Source organism: Heptranchias perlo, chromosome 1, assembly GCF_035084215.1.
Source record: "Heptranchias perlo isolate sHepPer1 chromosome 1, sHepPer1.hap1, whole genome shotgun sequence".
Lineage (NCBI taxonomy): Eukaryota > Metazoa > Chordata > Chondrichthyes > Hexanchiformes > Hexanchidae > Heptranchias > Heptranchias perlo.
The window spans coordinates 12,540,363-12,554,939 of record NC_090325.1 but is presented as its reverse complement, the minus strand read 5'-3'; the positions used below and the strand labels follow the sequence as shown (position 1 = coordinate 12,554,939).

At 46.6% G+C, this 14,577-nt stretch overlaps 1 protein-coding gene across 2 annotated transcripts in view; it reads right to left on the bottom strand.

The window, feature by feature from the left end:
* LOC137323029 (snake venom metalloproteinase BjussuMP-2-like) overlaps positions 1-14,577 on the bottom strand; it is a 38,543-nt gene that overhangs the window by 17,345 nt on the left and 6,621 nt on the right. For both annotated transcript variants that reach the window (XM_067986428.1, XM_067986504.1), the window contains exons 3-6: positions 11,441-11,517; positions 4,636-4,714; positions 4,028-4,104; positions 3,344-3,476 (exon numbers count right to left, since the gene is read on the bottom strand). In XM_067986428.1, the coding sequence (XP_067842529.1) occupies positions 3,344-3,476; positions 4,028-4,104; positions 4,636-4,714; positions 11,441-11,517 (366 nt within the window). The remainder of the gene's footprint in view (positions 1-3,343; positions 3,477-4,027; positions 4,105-4,635; positions 4,715-11,440; positions 11,518-14,577) is intronic.

Below are 14,577 nucleotides of genomic sequence, written 5' to 3'. Positions count from 1 at the left end.
GGTACTGAGTTCCACATGCTAACCGCTCTCTGGGTAAAGACGTTTCTCCTGAGTTCCCTATTGGACTTACTAGTGACTATCTTATATTTATGACCCCTAGTTTTGGACTCACCCACAAGAGGAAACATCTTCTCTATATCTACCCCTTTTTAATTTTAAAGAGCTCTCTATATATCCTTTTTATTATATCTCTCTCAAACTTCAAATGTCACCCTCTTCAATCACACTCCTCCTCCCACTACACTTGTCTGCAGGTCTGATGCCCAAATTTGGAACATTTTGGGAAGTTTTGTTATGTTAGAAATGCTATGTAAATGCAACATAGATGTCGCTGTTGTATTAAGTTTTTTAAGATGCTTCACTGATTTGACAAAGGAGGCAATGTAAATAGAAGGACTTCTATCTCTTCCTCTTTTTATTTTTAAAAATAAAAGGCCTAAAATTCCACAGGGTTCTTTGGCCATTAGTCCACCAGAGAGAACCCCTGCAGAGTTTCAGGGCCAAAGTCTTTCAAATATTTTTTTTAAGGCACATTGTTAATATATCGGCCTCCTCCCGATATTCCCACCATCACTGATACCAGCCAATTCAATTCACTCCACGTGATATCAAGAAACGGCTGAGTGCACTTGATACAGCAAAGGCTATGGGCCCCGTCAACATCCTGGCTGTAGTGCTGAAGACTTGTGCTCCAGAACTAGCCATGCCTCCAGCCAAACTGTTCCAGCACAGCTACAACACCGGCATCTACCCGACAATGTAGAAAATTGACCAGGTATGTCCTGTCCACAAAAAGCAGGACAAATCCAATCCGGCCAATTACCGCCCTATCAGTCTACTCTCAATCATCAGCAAAGTGACGGAAGGTGTCGGCGACAGTGCTATCAATCGGCACTTACTCACCAATAATCTGCTCACCGATGCTCAGTTTGGGTTCCGCCAGAACCACTCGGCTCCAAACCTCATTACAGCCTTGGTCCAAATATGGACAAAAGAGCTGAATTCCAGAGGTAAGGTAAGAGTGACTGCCCTTGACATCAAGGCAGCATTTGACCGAGTATGGCACCGAGGAGCCCTAGTAAAATTGAAGTCAATGGGAATCGGGGAAAACTCTCCAGTGGCTGGAGTCATACCTCGCACAAAGGAAGATGGTAGTGGTTGTTGGAGGCCAATCATCTCAGCCTCAGGACATTGCTGTAGGAGTTCTTCAGGGCAGTGTCCAAGGCCCAACCATCTTCAGCTGCTTGATCAATGACCTTCCCTCCATCATAAAGGCAGAAATGGGGATGTTCGCTGATGATTGCACAGTGTTCAGTTCCATTCACAACCGCTCAGATAATGAAGCAGTCTGTGTCCGCATGCAGCAAGACCTGGACAACATCCAGGCTTGGGCTGATAAGTGGCAAGTAACATTTGCACCAGACAAGTACCAGGCAATGACCAACCAGAGACAGTCTAACCACCTCCCCTTGACATTCAACGGCATTACCATTGCCAAATCGCCCACCATCAACATCCTGGGGGTCACCATTAACCAGAAACTTAACTGGACTAGCCACATAAATACAGTGGCTACAAGAGCAGGTCAGAGGCTGGATATTCTGCGGCAAGTGACTCACCTCCTGACTCCCCAAAGCCTTTCCACCACCTTTCAGGCACAAGTCAGGAGTGTGATGGAATACTCTCCACTTGCCTGGATGAGTGCAGCTCCAACAACACTCAAGAAGCTCGACATCATCCAGGACAAAGCAGCCCGCTTGATTGGCACCCCATTCACCACCCTAAACATTCACTCCCTTCACCACCGACACACCGTGGCTGCAGTGTGTATCATTCACAGGATGCACTGCAGCAACTCACCAAAGCTTCCTCGACGGCACCTCCCAAACCCGCGACCTCTACCACCTAGAAGGACAACGGCAGCAGGCAGATAGGAACAACACCACCTGCACGTTCCCCTCCAAGTCACACACCATCCTGAATTGGAAATATATCGCCGTTCCTTCATTGTCGCTGGATCAAAATCCTGGAACTCCCTACTTAACAGCACTGTGGGAGAACCTTCACCACACGGACTGCAGCGGTTCAAGAAGGCGGCTCACCGCCACCTTCTCAAGGGCAATTAGGGATGGCCGATAAATGCTGGCCTTGCCAATGATGCCCACATCCCATGAACGAATAAAAAAAAAACAAATATCAACAATAAGCCCTGCAGGTCTCCTCTATGATACCAGATCACCGCTGCTGTGCCTAAGCTTGAAGTTGGAGTCAATCCTCCTGACTGCACTGCTTCTCTTCCCTTGCTGCAGTTGTCAGCAGGGAATCATTGAATGATACTGCACAGAAGGAGGTTGTTCGGCCCATCGTGCCTGTGCCGGCTCTTTGAAAGAGCTATCCAATTAGTCCCATTCTCCTGCTCTTTCCCCTTCAAGTATTTATCCAATTCCCTTTTGAAAGTTACTATTGAATCTGCTTCCGTCACCCTCTCAGGGAGGGCATTCCAGATCATTACAACTCGCTGCGGAAAAAAAAATTCTCCTCATCTTGTCTCCGGTTCTTTTTGCCAATTACCCTAAATCTGTGTCCTCTGGTTACTGAACCTTCTGCCACTGGAAACCATTTATCCTTATTTACTCGATCAAAACCCATCATGATTTTGAACACCTCTATTAAGAGCTGGCACAGGATCGATTGGGAGACTTGTAAGCCGTGCAGCAAACCTGGAATTTGAATGAGAGACTTTAAATGCGGAGTCTCCAAAACAGGTTGTACTGGTTTGCAAATATATTTCAGGATTTAGGCATGGGACCTTTATTGCAAAAATGCTGTCCACAAACTTCAACTGAGAGTATGTGGGTGCTTCATAACCATGGTTTTTAACATTGCACAAAGTTCATGAAACCTCCAATCCTCTTGACATGTGGCGGACTCAGCTTCTACCCCAAATTCTGGTCACCCGACGGGCAAAGCACTCACTCCCTGTGGTCTCTGGACCCCGGAATTTCAGGGGTCCAAAGTCTTAACAATGTGCCTTATAAACATTTTATATATATATATATATATATATGTATATGGCTATGAGGAAAGAGCAGGGGAGAGGGACTAATTGGATAGCTCTTTCAAAGAGCCAGCACAGGCACAATGGGCAGAACGGCCTCCTTCTGTGCTGTTTAATTCTATGATATCCCACAGGTCTGCCCTGTCCCAATCCTCGCTGTTGCAGGCAGTTCTGATTGGGAAGCGCTGTATTTCCAATGGCTAAGCCCTGGGATCCCAGGTATGTATTTCTGAACAGCTCTGTAACTGGGTCTCCTTTCTTGAAGTGTTAAGCTTGGTTTCTTACCGTGAGTTTCGCGGGGGACAGGGGTAGGCCCCTCTTCGACCGGACGTGCTCCGACCGGCTCACTTTGTGCTTGTGGCTGCCATCTTGCACGGGGTCGATGGCGTACCCCTGGTCTCCGATCGATATGTAGCCGCTGTAATGAGAGGCATTCGTGGGCTTCTCAAAATGACAAGAACTTAGCTTTGCATTAAAGGAAAAAAACACATGCATTTATATAGCACCCTTCACGACCTCAAAACTTTCCAAAGTGCTTTACAGCCAATGAAGTACTTTTGAAGTGTGATCACTGTTGTAGTGTAGGAAATGCGGCAGCCAATTTGCACACAGCAAAATCCCACAAACAGTAATGACATAATGACCAGATCATCTGTTTTTTAGTGATGTTGGTTGAGGGATAAATATTGGCCAGGACACCGGGGAGAACTCCCCTGCCCTTCTTTGAGGTCGTCCCATGGGATTTTTAACGCCCACCTGAGAGGGCAGACCTAGCCTCGGTTTAATATCTCATCCAAAAGACGGCACCTCCGACAGTGCAGCACTCCCTCAGTACTGCACTGGAAGTGTCAGCTTGGATTTTGTGCTTGAGTTTCTGGGAGTGGGACTTGAATCCATGATCTTCTGACTCAGAGGCGAGAGTGTGGGCTGGTTCACTCATTGACTGAACGTTGTGGCTACATTTCTTACCTGAGACCCTGGCAGGTGCAAAGAGACACCGAAGAATCTTCTACTCCCTCGACGAATCCTGTGTAGCAACAGTGATTCTGGAAAAGAATTGAGAAGTGTCTGATTTAATGCTTTTATTGTCTGAGAACTTTAAATATCTTGTTACTGTGGACCCTTGCTTTTAAAGGGATGTAAGTGTCGGAAAATTATTTTTTCTTCTATTTCCCTGAAGATGTTGACCCCTTTCCAGGGTCCTGCTGGTTGCCCTCCAGTAACCTCTCCCATGTGAGAGCTTCGGCTATTTGGCCACAGGATTCATCGCCAATCAGCCCGATTGTGTCCTTACTTGACATCAACACATGTGGACTCCCAACAAGGGTTGCTGGGCAGTGATCAGGATCCAGTACACCCGGGTGCTTTTTCTTCCCCGTCCCTAGCCCAGGAACACTGAGGCCAATCGTAGCTTCCCCTTTGCCTCCCTGGCTCAGCCCGAACTCGGCACAGACGGCACAGGGTTTAAGCCTGAGAACCTCCTATGATGTATGTGACTCAGCTACTTCTAGGGTTAACTGATTGAATCATCAGGGCAGCCCTTTACGTTAGAACAACAGACAAGTGTTGAGACTCACTAGGTGATGTCGCCTCTCTGTTACCCTGGATCCATCCGCTAAATAGTGGGACTCACTGTAGGTCTCGGCCAGCAGGTCTCTGAGGAAAGGAAACAAAGAAATTCTATGCTGCAACATGCAATAAATATTATTGTAATGTTTCACACGGCCACACCTCTTGCTGGACACCTGACGACACTCACCCATTATCTTTAAATGTTCAGTGACTTGATTTGGGTCCGGGCTTTACTTGAATGAAGCCGGGGAGCTGCGGGCAACTCTACTGCAGCTCGCCAGGTGTGGGAGGGTGGGAAATCGGTCAGCTTCCCACGCTGAGCCAACTGGCAGGTCGGGTCTGGGAAAGGTAGGGGGGTGGGTGGTTGGAAAGAGCCAATCCCAGAGAGGGTCCGGCACAGGCCAGCACTGGGCCGGGCGATTTTTTGTGGAGCGAGGAGGAGCTTTCTTGAGCGGACACCAGCATTCACTACAAGGACCGCTCACTGCCTGGTATAAATTGGTGGAGTGCTCTTCTCATATGTACCTGAAAACCAGCGTAGGACCCCAATCTGAGTACGTAAACGGACTCCTGCCTGAAACAGATGGGCGGGCTGCTCGCCCGTTTACAGACCCGCCTGAAAATTGTATCGGGCTGGATCTTGGGCATCAGTGGAGAGGCTGAGGTGCCCCTCCACACCCCCCCTCCCCCCACCCCACCCCCTGATTTTCAACTGTTGGCTGCCCATTTTTCAGGTGAGAAACTGGGACCAGCTGTTGAATATCACCCGAAGTTCTCCCTGTTTATGACTGATCCAGCCCAAAATGAAGCTGCACTGGAATAGCTTCACTCCACTGAGCCTTTGTCAGCATGTGGTCATTTCCTTGCATGAAAATATTTCCTGATCTTCCAACACACAGTCTGCCTGCAACCTCAAAACTGTGGGATCGCCTTCAGTCCTCCCTCCTATGATCTACAAGCTTTTGAAACCCAATCTTGGCATCACCTAAGCATTACTTCTTGATTTAACTTTTCTTCTCTCCTCTTTTCAACCTTGCTGTACTTGATAGAGTCTTTCATTTACCTATGTAATCGGCCACTCATTTAATACGTTTCTATCGCTCCACCATTGGCGGCCATTCTTTCAGCTGTCTAGGCCCTAAGCTCTGGAATTCCCTCCCTAAACCTCTCCGCCTCTCTACCTCTCTCTCCTCCTTTAAGACGCTCCTTAAAACCTACCTCTTTGACCAAGCTTTTGGTCGCCTGTCCTAATATCTCCTTATGTGGCTCGGTGTCAAATTTTGTTTGCTAATGGCTCGTGTGAAGCGCCTTGGGACATTTTACCACGTTAAAGGCCGGATATAAATGAAAGTTGTTGTTGTTTTGATTTGATGTGAGGTGGTGTCTGGCTTTGCACCTATGTAAAAAGGGCCTTGGCCCTTACCCATAGTTTTCAATTCATTAAAAAGGCCAAATTAGTGATGGTAAGAATTGGAAGGTCTTGGTTTTTGGTTTTATGGATGTAGGACTTGTGACTGTTAGGAAAAAAAAATTGAGACAAGGTTGAAGTACTGACAGAGGCATATTCCCTCTGTAAACAATAGGGGGCATTTGTATACTACATCACAACCATCTCACTGAAATCCTCAGTTCAACTACGAGTCATTATGGGTTCAATTTACAAGGATGATATCAGAACTGAGAGGTTATACGTATCAGGAAAGATTGAACAGTCTGTGGCTTTTTTCTTTAGAAAAGGGAAGGCTGAGGGTGACCTGATAGAGGTCTTTAAGATTATGAAAGAGTTTGATAAGGTAGACGTGAAAAGGATGTTTCCACTTATGGGGGAGACCAGAACTAGGGGCCATAAATATAAGATAATCACTAATAAATCGAACAGGGAATTCAGGAGAGACTTCTTTACTAAGAGAGTGGTTAGAACGTGGAACTTGCTAGTACAAGGAGTAGTTGAGATGACTAGCCTAGATGCATTTAAGGGGAAGCTAGATAAACACATGAGGGAGAAAGGAATAGAAGGATATGCTGATAAGGTTAGATGAAGAGGTGGGGGAGGAGGCTCATGTGGAGCATAAACACCGGCACAGACCAGTTGGGCCGAATGACCTGTTTCTGTGCTATACATTCTATGTAATTCTATGTAACTCCAATGATCGACTGGACACCATTCTAACACTGGGCGTTCCTTCCCTACAAGTCTAGAATATCAACTTTCTGAAACCATGAAACAAAACAAAACTAGAAAGTAAGAATGTGACACTTCACTCAGGTGCAAGGTTGCCTGAATCAAATTTCAGCCAGGAAGCGTGAGACCACCTTCCAAGTCAGTTTGGCATTACCTCAGCTTCCCCAAACTAACACCGCCATGGTGGCACCATCATCACAAGGACCGCAATGGTTCAAGGAAAATGTCCACAGCCGCCAGCACCACCTTCTCAGGGTAACATAGGAACAAGAGTAGGCCATTCAGCCCCTCGAGCCTATTCCGCACTCTATTAGATCAGGGCTGATCTGTACCTCAACTCCATTTACTCTGGGCACCTAGAGATTGGCAAAGTTAACATTGCCTTGCCAGCGTCGCCGAAACCCTGAGTAAAAATAAATCCTGTGCTATAAATGCAATTGATGCAAAGTGAAGTCTTAAAGCTTCCCAGGTGAGTCTGGGACTGCTTTAAAGTTCCTTTTTAACTGTGCTAAAGTTATAGGAGAGCAGACTAGCCCCTTGGCTCTTTGTTAAGAGAAAATTTATCCTGCATTCTGATACGGGTGAGCAAAGCTCTATACAATCTGGGCTTTCCCACATCTGCAGAACTCTGGTTTTCCTAGCCAAAGAGTGATGTGAAGCCAGCAGTATAATTCTGGTCTGTCGGCCTCTAAGTAGATACCTGTCTCAGATCTGCAGCGTAACTGTACACTTAGTTATTTATTTACTTATATCACCCTTTCTCCTCTATAAATAAATATCATAAAATATCCATATTCATACAATTACACTATCGATTGTGCTCATAATGCCGTAGTTGCTAAAGCTTCAGGTATTATCAGGAAATGTAAATTATGAAGACCTCAGATGAACACACATAAGCTGTAGAAGCAATCAATTCTTAGAATGGTCATAAAGCTCTAATCTCATCTCAAAGTCTATCACCCGTCATAAACTATTCAGTGACACAATCTGAAGGCCTCAATTTAGATTCAGCCTGCAATTCGCTCAAAAGTTTCTGATATTCTCTCTTATGTACACACAAACACACACAAACACACGAGTAGCATCTTTTGCTGTCGCAGGTTTACTTTTCATGTTAAAGAGTATACGGGATTCACCTCTAGGACTTGAGTGCAAGTCCAGCACTGACTGATGGGATGAGTTGTCTCCTCTCTTTGCTGGCTGCAAGGGTCCAAAGCAAAATGAATTTGGGCACCAGTTCCTAGTGGGCAAGGGCACACAGCACCAAAACTGACATTGTACTAATCACAGAATCATAGACTCCTACAGCACAGAAGGAGGCCATTCGGCCCATCATGCCTGTGCCGGCTCTTTGAAAGAACTGTCCAATTAGTTCCACTGCCCTGCTCTTTCCCCAATAGCCCTGCATATTTTTCCTTTTCAAGTAGATATCAAATTCCCTTTTGAAAGTTTCCATTCATTCTGCTTCCACCACCCTCTTAGACAATGCATTCCAGATCCTATCAACTCGCTGTGTTAAAAAAAAATTCTCATCTCCCCTCGGTTCTTTTGCCAATGATCTTAAACCTGTATCCTCTGGGTATCACCCTCCTGCCAGTGGAAAGAGTTTCTCCTTCTCGACTCTATTAAAACTCAAATCAGTTGAGCAATCTGGTTCAGAGTGCCCACATTATAGCTCAATTGAAAATTGTCACACCAATGCAGTAGGGGACACATTTCTCTGCATCCAGGAAATTGGGATGTCCTGAGAGGTTGTGAAAGGCGCTATTTAAATCCAAGTTTTCCCTTATCATTCTTGCTTTTATATCTGAGTAGCTTGCTAGGCCACTTCAAAATCAACCACACAACGTAGACCAGAGTCACTTACAGGCCAAACCAGTTTGCGATGACAGATGAAGGATGTTGATGAACGAGTTGGGTGTTGGCTACTTACAACATGTCATGAGCACTTTTTACTGGTGTCAATTACTCAATGTATTGAATTAATTATTATAAGTTGGAAAAAGAACCAGAGGGAAGGTAAGGAGACTGGTTTTTTTAAACGATGCGGTTTATTATGATTTGGAAGGCACTGCCTGAAAAGGTGATGATGTGGAGATGCCGGTAATGGACTGGGGTGGACAAATGTAAGGAATCTTACAACACCAGGTTATAGTCCAACAATTTTATTTTAAAATCACAAGCTTTCGGAGATTATCTCCTTCGTCAGGTGAGTGAGTGAGTGAAAGGTTCTCAAATCGCATATCTTATATTAGGCTGGGACACGCTCACACCAATCAAAGGTGTCGTTGGTGTTCAGACAGGTTAGCCACGGAAAACAGTTCTGAATACACAATGGGTCAGGTTACAAAGCCAGAGAGAGAAAGAGACCCGAAAGGCAGAGAGAGAGAGAGAGAATGTCCAGTTGTATTAAAAACAGATAACTTTTTTTTTCCGTGCTTACGTGTCGCGTGACATGAACCCAAGATCCCGGTTGAGGCCGTCCTCATGGGTGCGGAACTTTTCTATCAATTTCTGCTCAACGATTTTGCGTTGTCGTGTGTCTCGAAGGCCGCCATGGAGTACGCTTACCCGAAGATCGGTGGCTGAATGTCCTTGACTGCTAAAGTGTTCCCCGACTGGGAGGGAACCCTCCTGTCTGGCGATTGTTGCGCGGTGTCCGTTCATCCGTTGTCGCAGTGTCTGCATGGTCTCGCCAATGTACCATGCTCCGGGGCATCCTTTCCTGCAACGTATGAGGTAGACAACGTTGGCCGAGTCACAGGAGTATGAACCATGTACCTGGTGGGTGGTGTCCTCTCATGTGATGGTGGTATCTGTGTCGATGATCTGGCATGTCTTGCAGAGGTTGCCGTGGCAGGGTTGTGTGGTGTCGTGGACACTGTTCTCCTGAAAGCTAGGTAATTTGCTGCGAACGATGGTCTGTTTGAGGTTGGGTGGCTGTTTGAAGGCGAGTAGTGGAGGTGTGGGGATGGCCCTAGCGAGGTGTTTGTCGTCATCAATGACATGTTGAAGGCTGCGGAGAACATGGCGTAGTTTCTCCGCTCCGGGGAAGTACTCGACGACGAAGGGTACTCTGTTGGTTGCATCCCGTGTTTGTCTTCTGAGGAGGTCTATGCGATTCTTCGCTGTGGCCCGTTGGAACTGTCGATCGACGAGTCAAGCGTCATATCCCGTTCTTACCTCACGATGCTCCACTTTTCGAGCTTCCACCCTAACCACGTCAAAGAGGCCATCCCCTATGGACAGGCCCTGCGAATACACAGGATCTGCTCAGACGAGGAGGAACGCGATGGACACCTACAGATGCTGAAAGACGCCCTTGTAAGAACGGGATGACGCTCGACTCATCGATGACGACGAACACCTCGCTAAGGCCATCCCCACGCCTCCACTACTCGCCTTCAAACAGCCACCAAACCTCAAACAGACCATCGTTCGCAGCAAATTATCCAGCTCTCAGGAGAACAGTGTCCACGACACCACACAACCCTGCCACGGCAACCTCTGCAAGACATGCCAGATCATCGACACAGGTACCACCATCACACGAGAGGACACCACCCACCAGGTACATGGTTCATACTTCTGTGACTCGGCCAATGTTGTCTACCTCATACGTTGCAGGAAAGGATGCCCCGGAGCATGGTACATTGGCGAGACCATGCAGACACTGCGACAACGGATGAACGGACACCGCGCAACAATCGCCAGACAGGAGGGTTCCCTCCCAGTCGGGGAACACTTCAGCAGTCAAGGACATTCAGCCACCGACCTTCGGGTAAACGTTCTCCAAGGCGGTCTTCGAGACACACGACAACGCAAAATCGTCGAGCAGAAATTGATAGCAAAGTTCCGCTCCATGAGGACGGCCTCAACCGGGATCTTGGGTTCATGTCACGCTACACGTAAGCACGGGAAAAAAAAGTTATCTGTTTTTAATACAACTGGACATTCTCTCTCCCTCTCTCTGCCTTTCGGGTCTCTTTCGCTCTCTGGATTTGTAACCTGACCCATTGTGTATTCAGAACTGTTTTCCGTGGCTAACCTGTCTGAACACCAATGACACCTTTGATTGGTGTGAGCGTGTCCCAGCCTAATATAAGATATGCGATTTGAGAACCTTTCACTCACTCACTCACCTGACGAAGGAGATAATCTCCGAAAGCTTGTGATTTTAAAATAAAATTGTTGGACTATAACCTGGTGTTGTAAGATTCCTTACATTTGAAAAGGTGATGGAAGCAGCTTTCAAAGGGTAATTGGATATATACCTGAAAAGGAAAAAGTTGCAGGCCATTAAGAGCGGTGGAGTGGGACTAATTTGACAACTCTTTCAAAGAGCCGGCACAGGCACGGTGGGCCGAATGGCCTCCTCCTGCGCAATATGACTCTATGATTCTAAGATGACTTGTCACAGTGCGATTTGAGCTCACAAACTCTGTTGTTGTTTGCACGCCCAGTACCACACTTCCAATAAAGCCGACTGTTGCCCTGACTGAAATCAGCAGACTCATCCCAGACTAGGTAACGAAACCTCTGGCACCTTCTGGGCCAGAATGAAATCCTTGTGTCACCACCCCCCACCCCCCCCCTCCCTCCTTTATAATGAGAGGCGTGCATACCGTGCTTTCACCAGGTGCAAGAGGTGATCTCTGCCTTCATACCGCAGCAAGTACCGAACCTCGTTCTCCTGGTCATTCTGTAATTCCCACCGAGAGGAAAAGAAACAAAACATGACCATCAATAAGTGGTACAGTCACTGATAGAGACAGCACGCCAAATCACCCGAAGCAAAATACCGCAGGGTGCTGGAAATCTGAAGTAAAAAACAGAAAACGCTGGAAACACTCAGCAGGTCAGGCAGCATCTGCGGAGAGGTAAACAGAGTTAACGTTTCAGGTCGATGACCTTTCGGCAGTTCTGATTCTCTCTCTCTGCAGATGCTGCCTGACCTGCTGAGTGTTTTCCAGCATTTTCTGTTTTTATATCAAATTACATAGACTTACACATTACATAGAATTTACAGCACAAAAACAAGTCATTCGGCCCAATAGATGTTTATGCTCCACACGAGCCTCCTCCGACCCTACTTCATCTCACCCTGTCAGCATATCCTTCTATTTCTTTCTCCCTCATGTGTTTATCCAGCTTCCCTTAAATGCATCTATGCTACTCGCCTCAACTGCTCCTTGTGGTAGCGAGTTCCACATTCCAACCACTCTCTGAGTAAAGAAGTTTCTCCTGAATTCCCTATTTGATTTATTAGTGACGATCTGATATTTATGATCTATAGTTTGGGACTCCCCCACCCCCAACGTGGAAACATCTTCTCCACGTCTACCCTCTCAAATTAAAAAAGATAAAAATTGACCTAATCTATTCACTGAATTGAACAGATGAATGACTCAGGAGCTGCGATCGAGAAATCGGACATATTTTTGCAATTTAAATGCAAGCTTTTTTTTTCTATTTCTTTCTTTAGTCACAAGATCCAAAAAATGAGACGCCAAAGGAGCTAACTAGCTTCGTCATGTATTGTTCTGTATCGCGTTGCATAAGAGCAATTAGAATCTAAAGTATGTGATTTGCATTTATGAAGAGAATGTTTGCCAATTCCCTGGGGCCCTGTTTATGATGATCTCATTTCAAGGCTACAGATGAAGGTCAGCCAGTGTCGACAGTGATATTGCAGGACCACATAACTTTTTTATTGACTGCCAACTAAAGTGGCAGCATCGCACGGAGAAATTACAAGGCTCTGAAAATATGCAATGGGATATGATCGTAGGAATGCTTAATTCCTTCGTCTGCTATTTTAACAGTGGGTTAACACCTGTGCTAAATTAGCGGGGAGAGGAATTCCAGAGGAAAATATTAAGAGACTGCCTGTAAGATCATTTCAGGGCTCAGGGATGGCTGGTGCAGGATTCGGAAATGTTACGCCACACAGTACAGCGGGGGGGGCTTTTTCTGAAGTTGGGTAGATTGCTGAGGCGGGATAGCGGGGGCTATACTTTGCAGCTCGCTCATGCTGTTCTTAATCTGGGCCTGTTTGATGGTAACACTGAGTGAGCAATGAAAGTGGGGGAAATGTCCCATTCTCCAGCACTGAGCACAAGGTGAGATAAATTATTATTTTTTTATTATTCGTTCATGGGATGTGGACGTCCCTGGCGAGGCCGGCATTTATTGCACATCCCTAATTGCCCTTGAGAAGGTGGTGGTGAGCCGCCTTCTTGAACCGCTGCAGTCCGTGTGGTGAAGGTTCTCCCACAGTGCTGTTCGGAAGGGAGTTCCAGGAGCATGGTGGGAGAATTTCCACGGGGTCTCTTTTCCCAATCTCCCAGTGTAACTTCGGCGGAACTTCCAGCGAAATGGAGTAAACGGCTAAAAAGAAAACCAGCCACCCTCCAGCCGTTTCACTGGAGGATCTGCCGATCTTCCGCCAAAGTTCTGACAGGAGATTGGAAGAACCCCAATGGAAATTCTCCACCTTTGTGTTTCCATAACAGTAATGAAAGGGATCTCGGTAATTTGAGTGGATGAGATTTTATTTTACCAGAACTGAGAGATTAAAACGATCAGGGAAGACTGAACAAGCTGGGGTTCTTTTCTCTAGAAATGGGAATGTGGAGCGGGTGACCTGATAGAGGGCTTTAAAATTATGAAAGGGTTTGATAGAGTAGATGTAGAGAAAATGTCTCCACAAGTAGGGAGCGTCCAAAATTAGGGTAATCAATATAAGGTAGTCACTAATAAATCCAATAAGAAATTCAGGAGAAACATTTTTACTCAGAGTGGTTAGAATGTGGAACTCACTACCTCCCGATATCCCCACCATCACAGAAGCCAGTCTTTAGCCAATATCAAGAAACGGCTGAGTGCACTGGATACAGCAAAGGCTATGGGCCCCATCAACATTCCGGCTGTAGTGCTGAAGATTTGTGCTCCAGAACTAGCTGCGCCTCTCGCCAAGCTGTTCCAGTACAGCTACAACATTGGCATCTACCCAACAATGTGGAAAATTGCCCAGGTATGTCCTGTCCACAAAAAGCAGGACAAATCCAATCCGGCCAATTACCGTCCCATCAGTCTACTCTCAACCATCAGCAAAGTGATGGAAGGTGTCATCGACAGTACTATCAAGGGGCACTTACTCACCAATAACCTGCTCACCGATGCTCAGTTTGGGTTCCGCCAGGACCACTCAGCTCCAGACCTCATTACAGCCTTGGTCCAAACATGGACAAAAGAGCTGAATTCCAGAGGTGAGGTGAGAGTGACTGCCCTTGACATCAAGGCAGCATTTGACCGAGTGTGGCACCAAGGAGCCCTAGTAAAATTGAAGTCAATGGGAATCGGGGAAAACTCTCCAGTGGCTGGAGTCATACCTAGCACAAAGGAAGATGGTAGTGGTTGTTGGAGGCCAATCATCTCAGCCCCAGGACATTGCAGCTGGAGTTCCTCAGGGCAGTGTCCTAGGCCCAACCATCTTCAGCTGCTTCATCAATGACCTTCCCTCCACCATAACATCAGAAATGGGGATGCTCGCTGACGATTGCACAGTGTTCAGTTCCATTTGCAACCCCTCAGATAATGAAGCAGTCTGTGCCTGCATGCAGCAAGACCTGGACAACATCCAGGCTTGGGCTGAAAAGTAGCAAGTAACATATGCGCCAGATAAGTGCCAGGCAATGACCATCTCCAACAAGAGAGAGTCTAACCACCACCCCTTGTTATTCAATGGCATTACCATCGC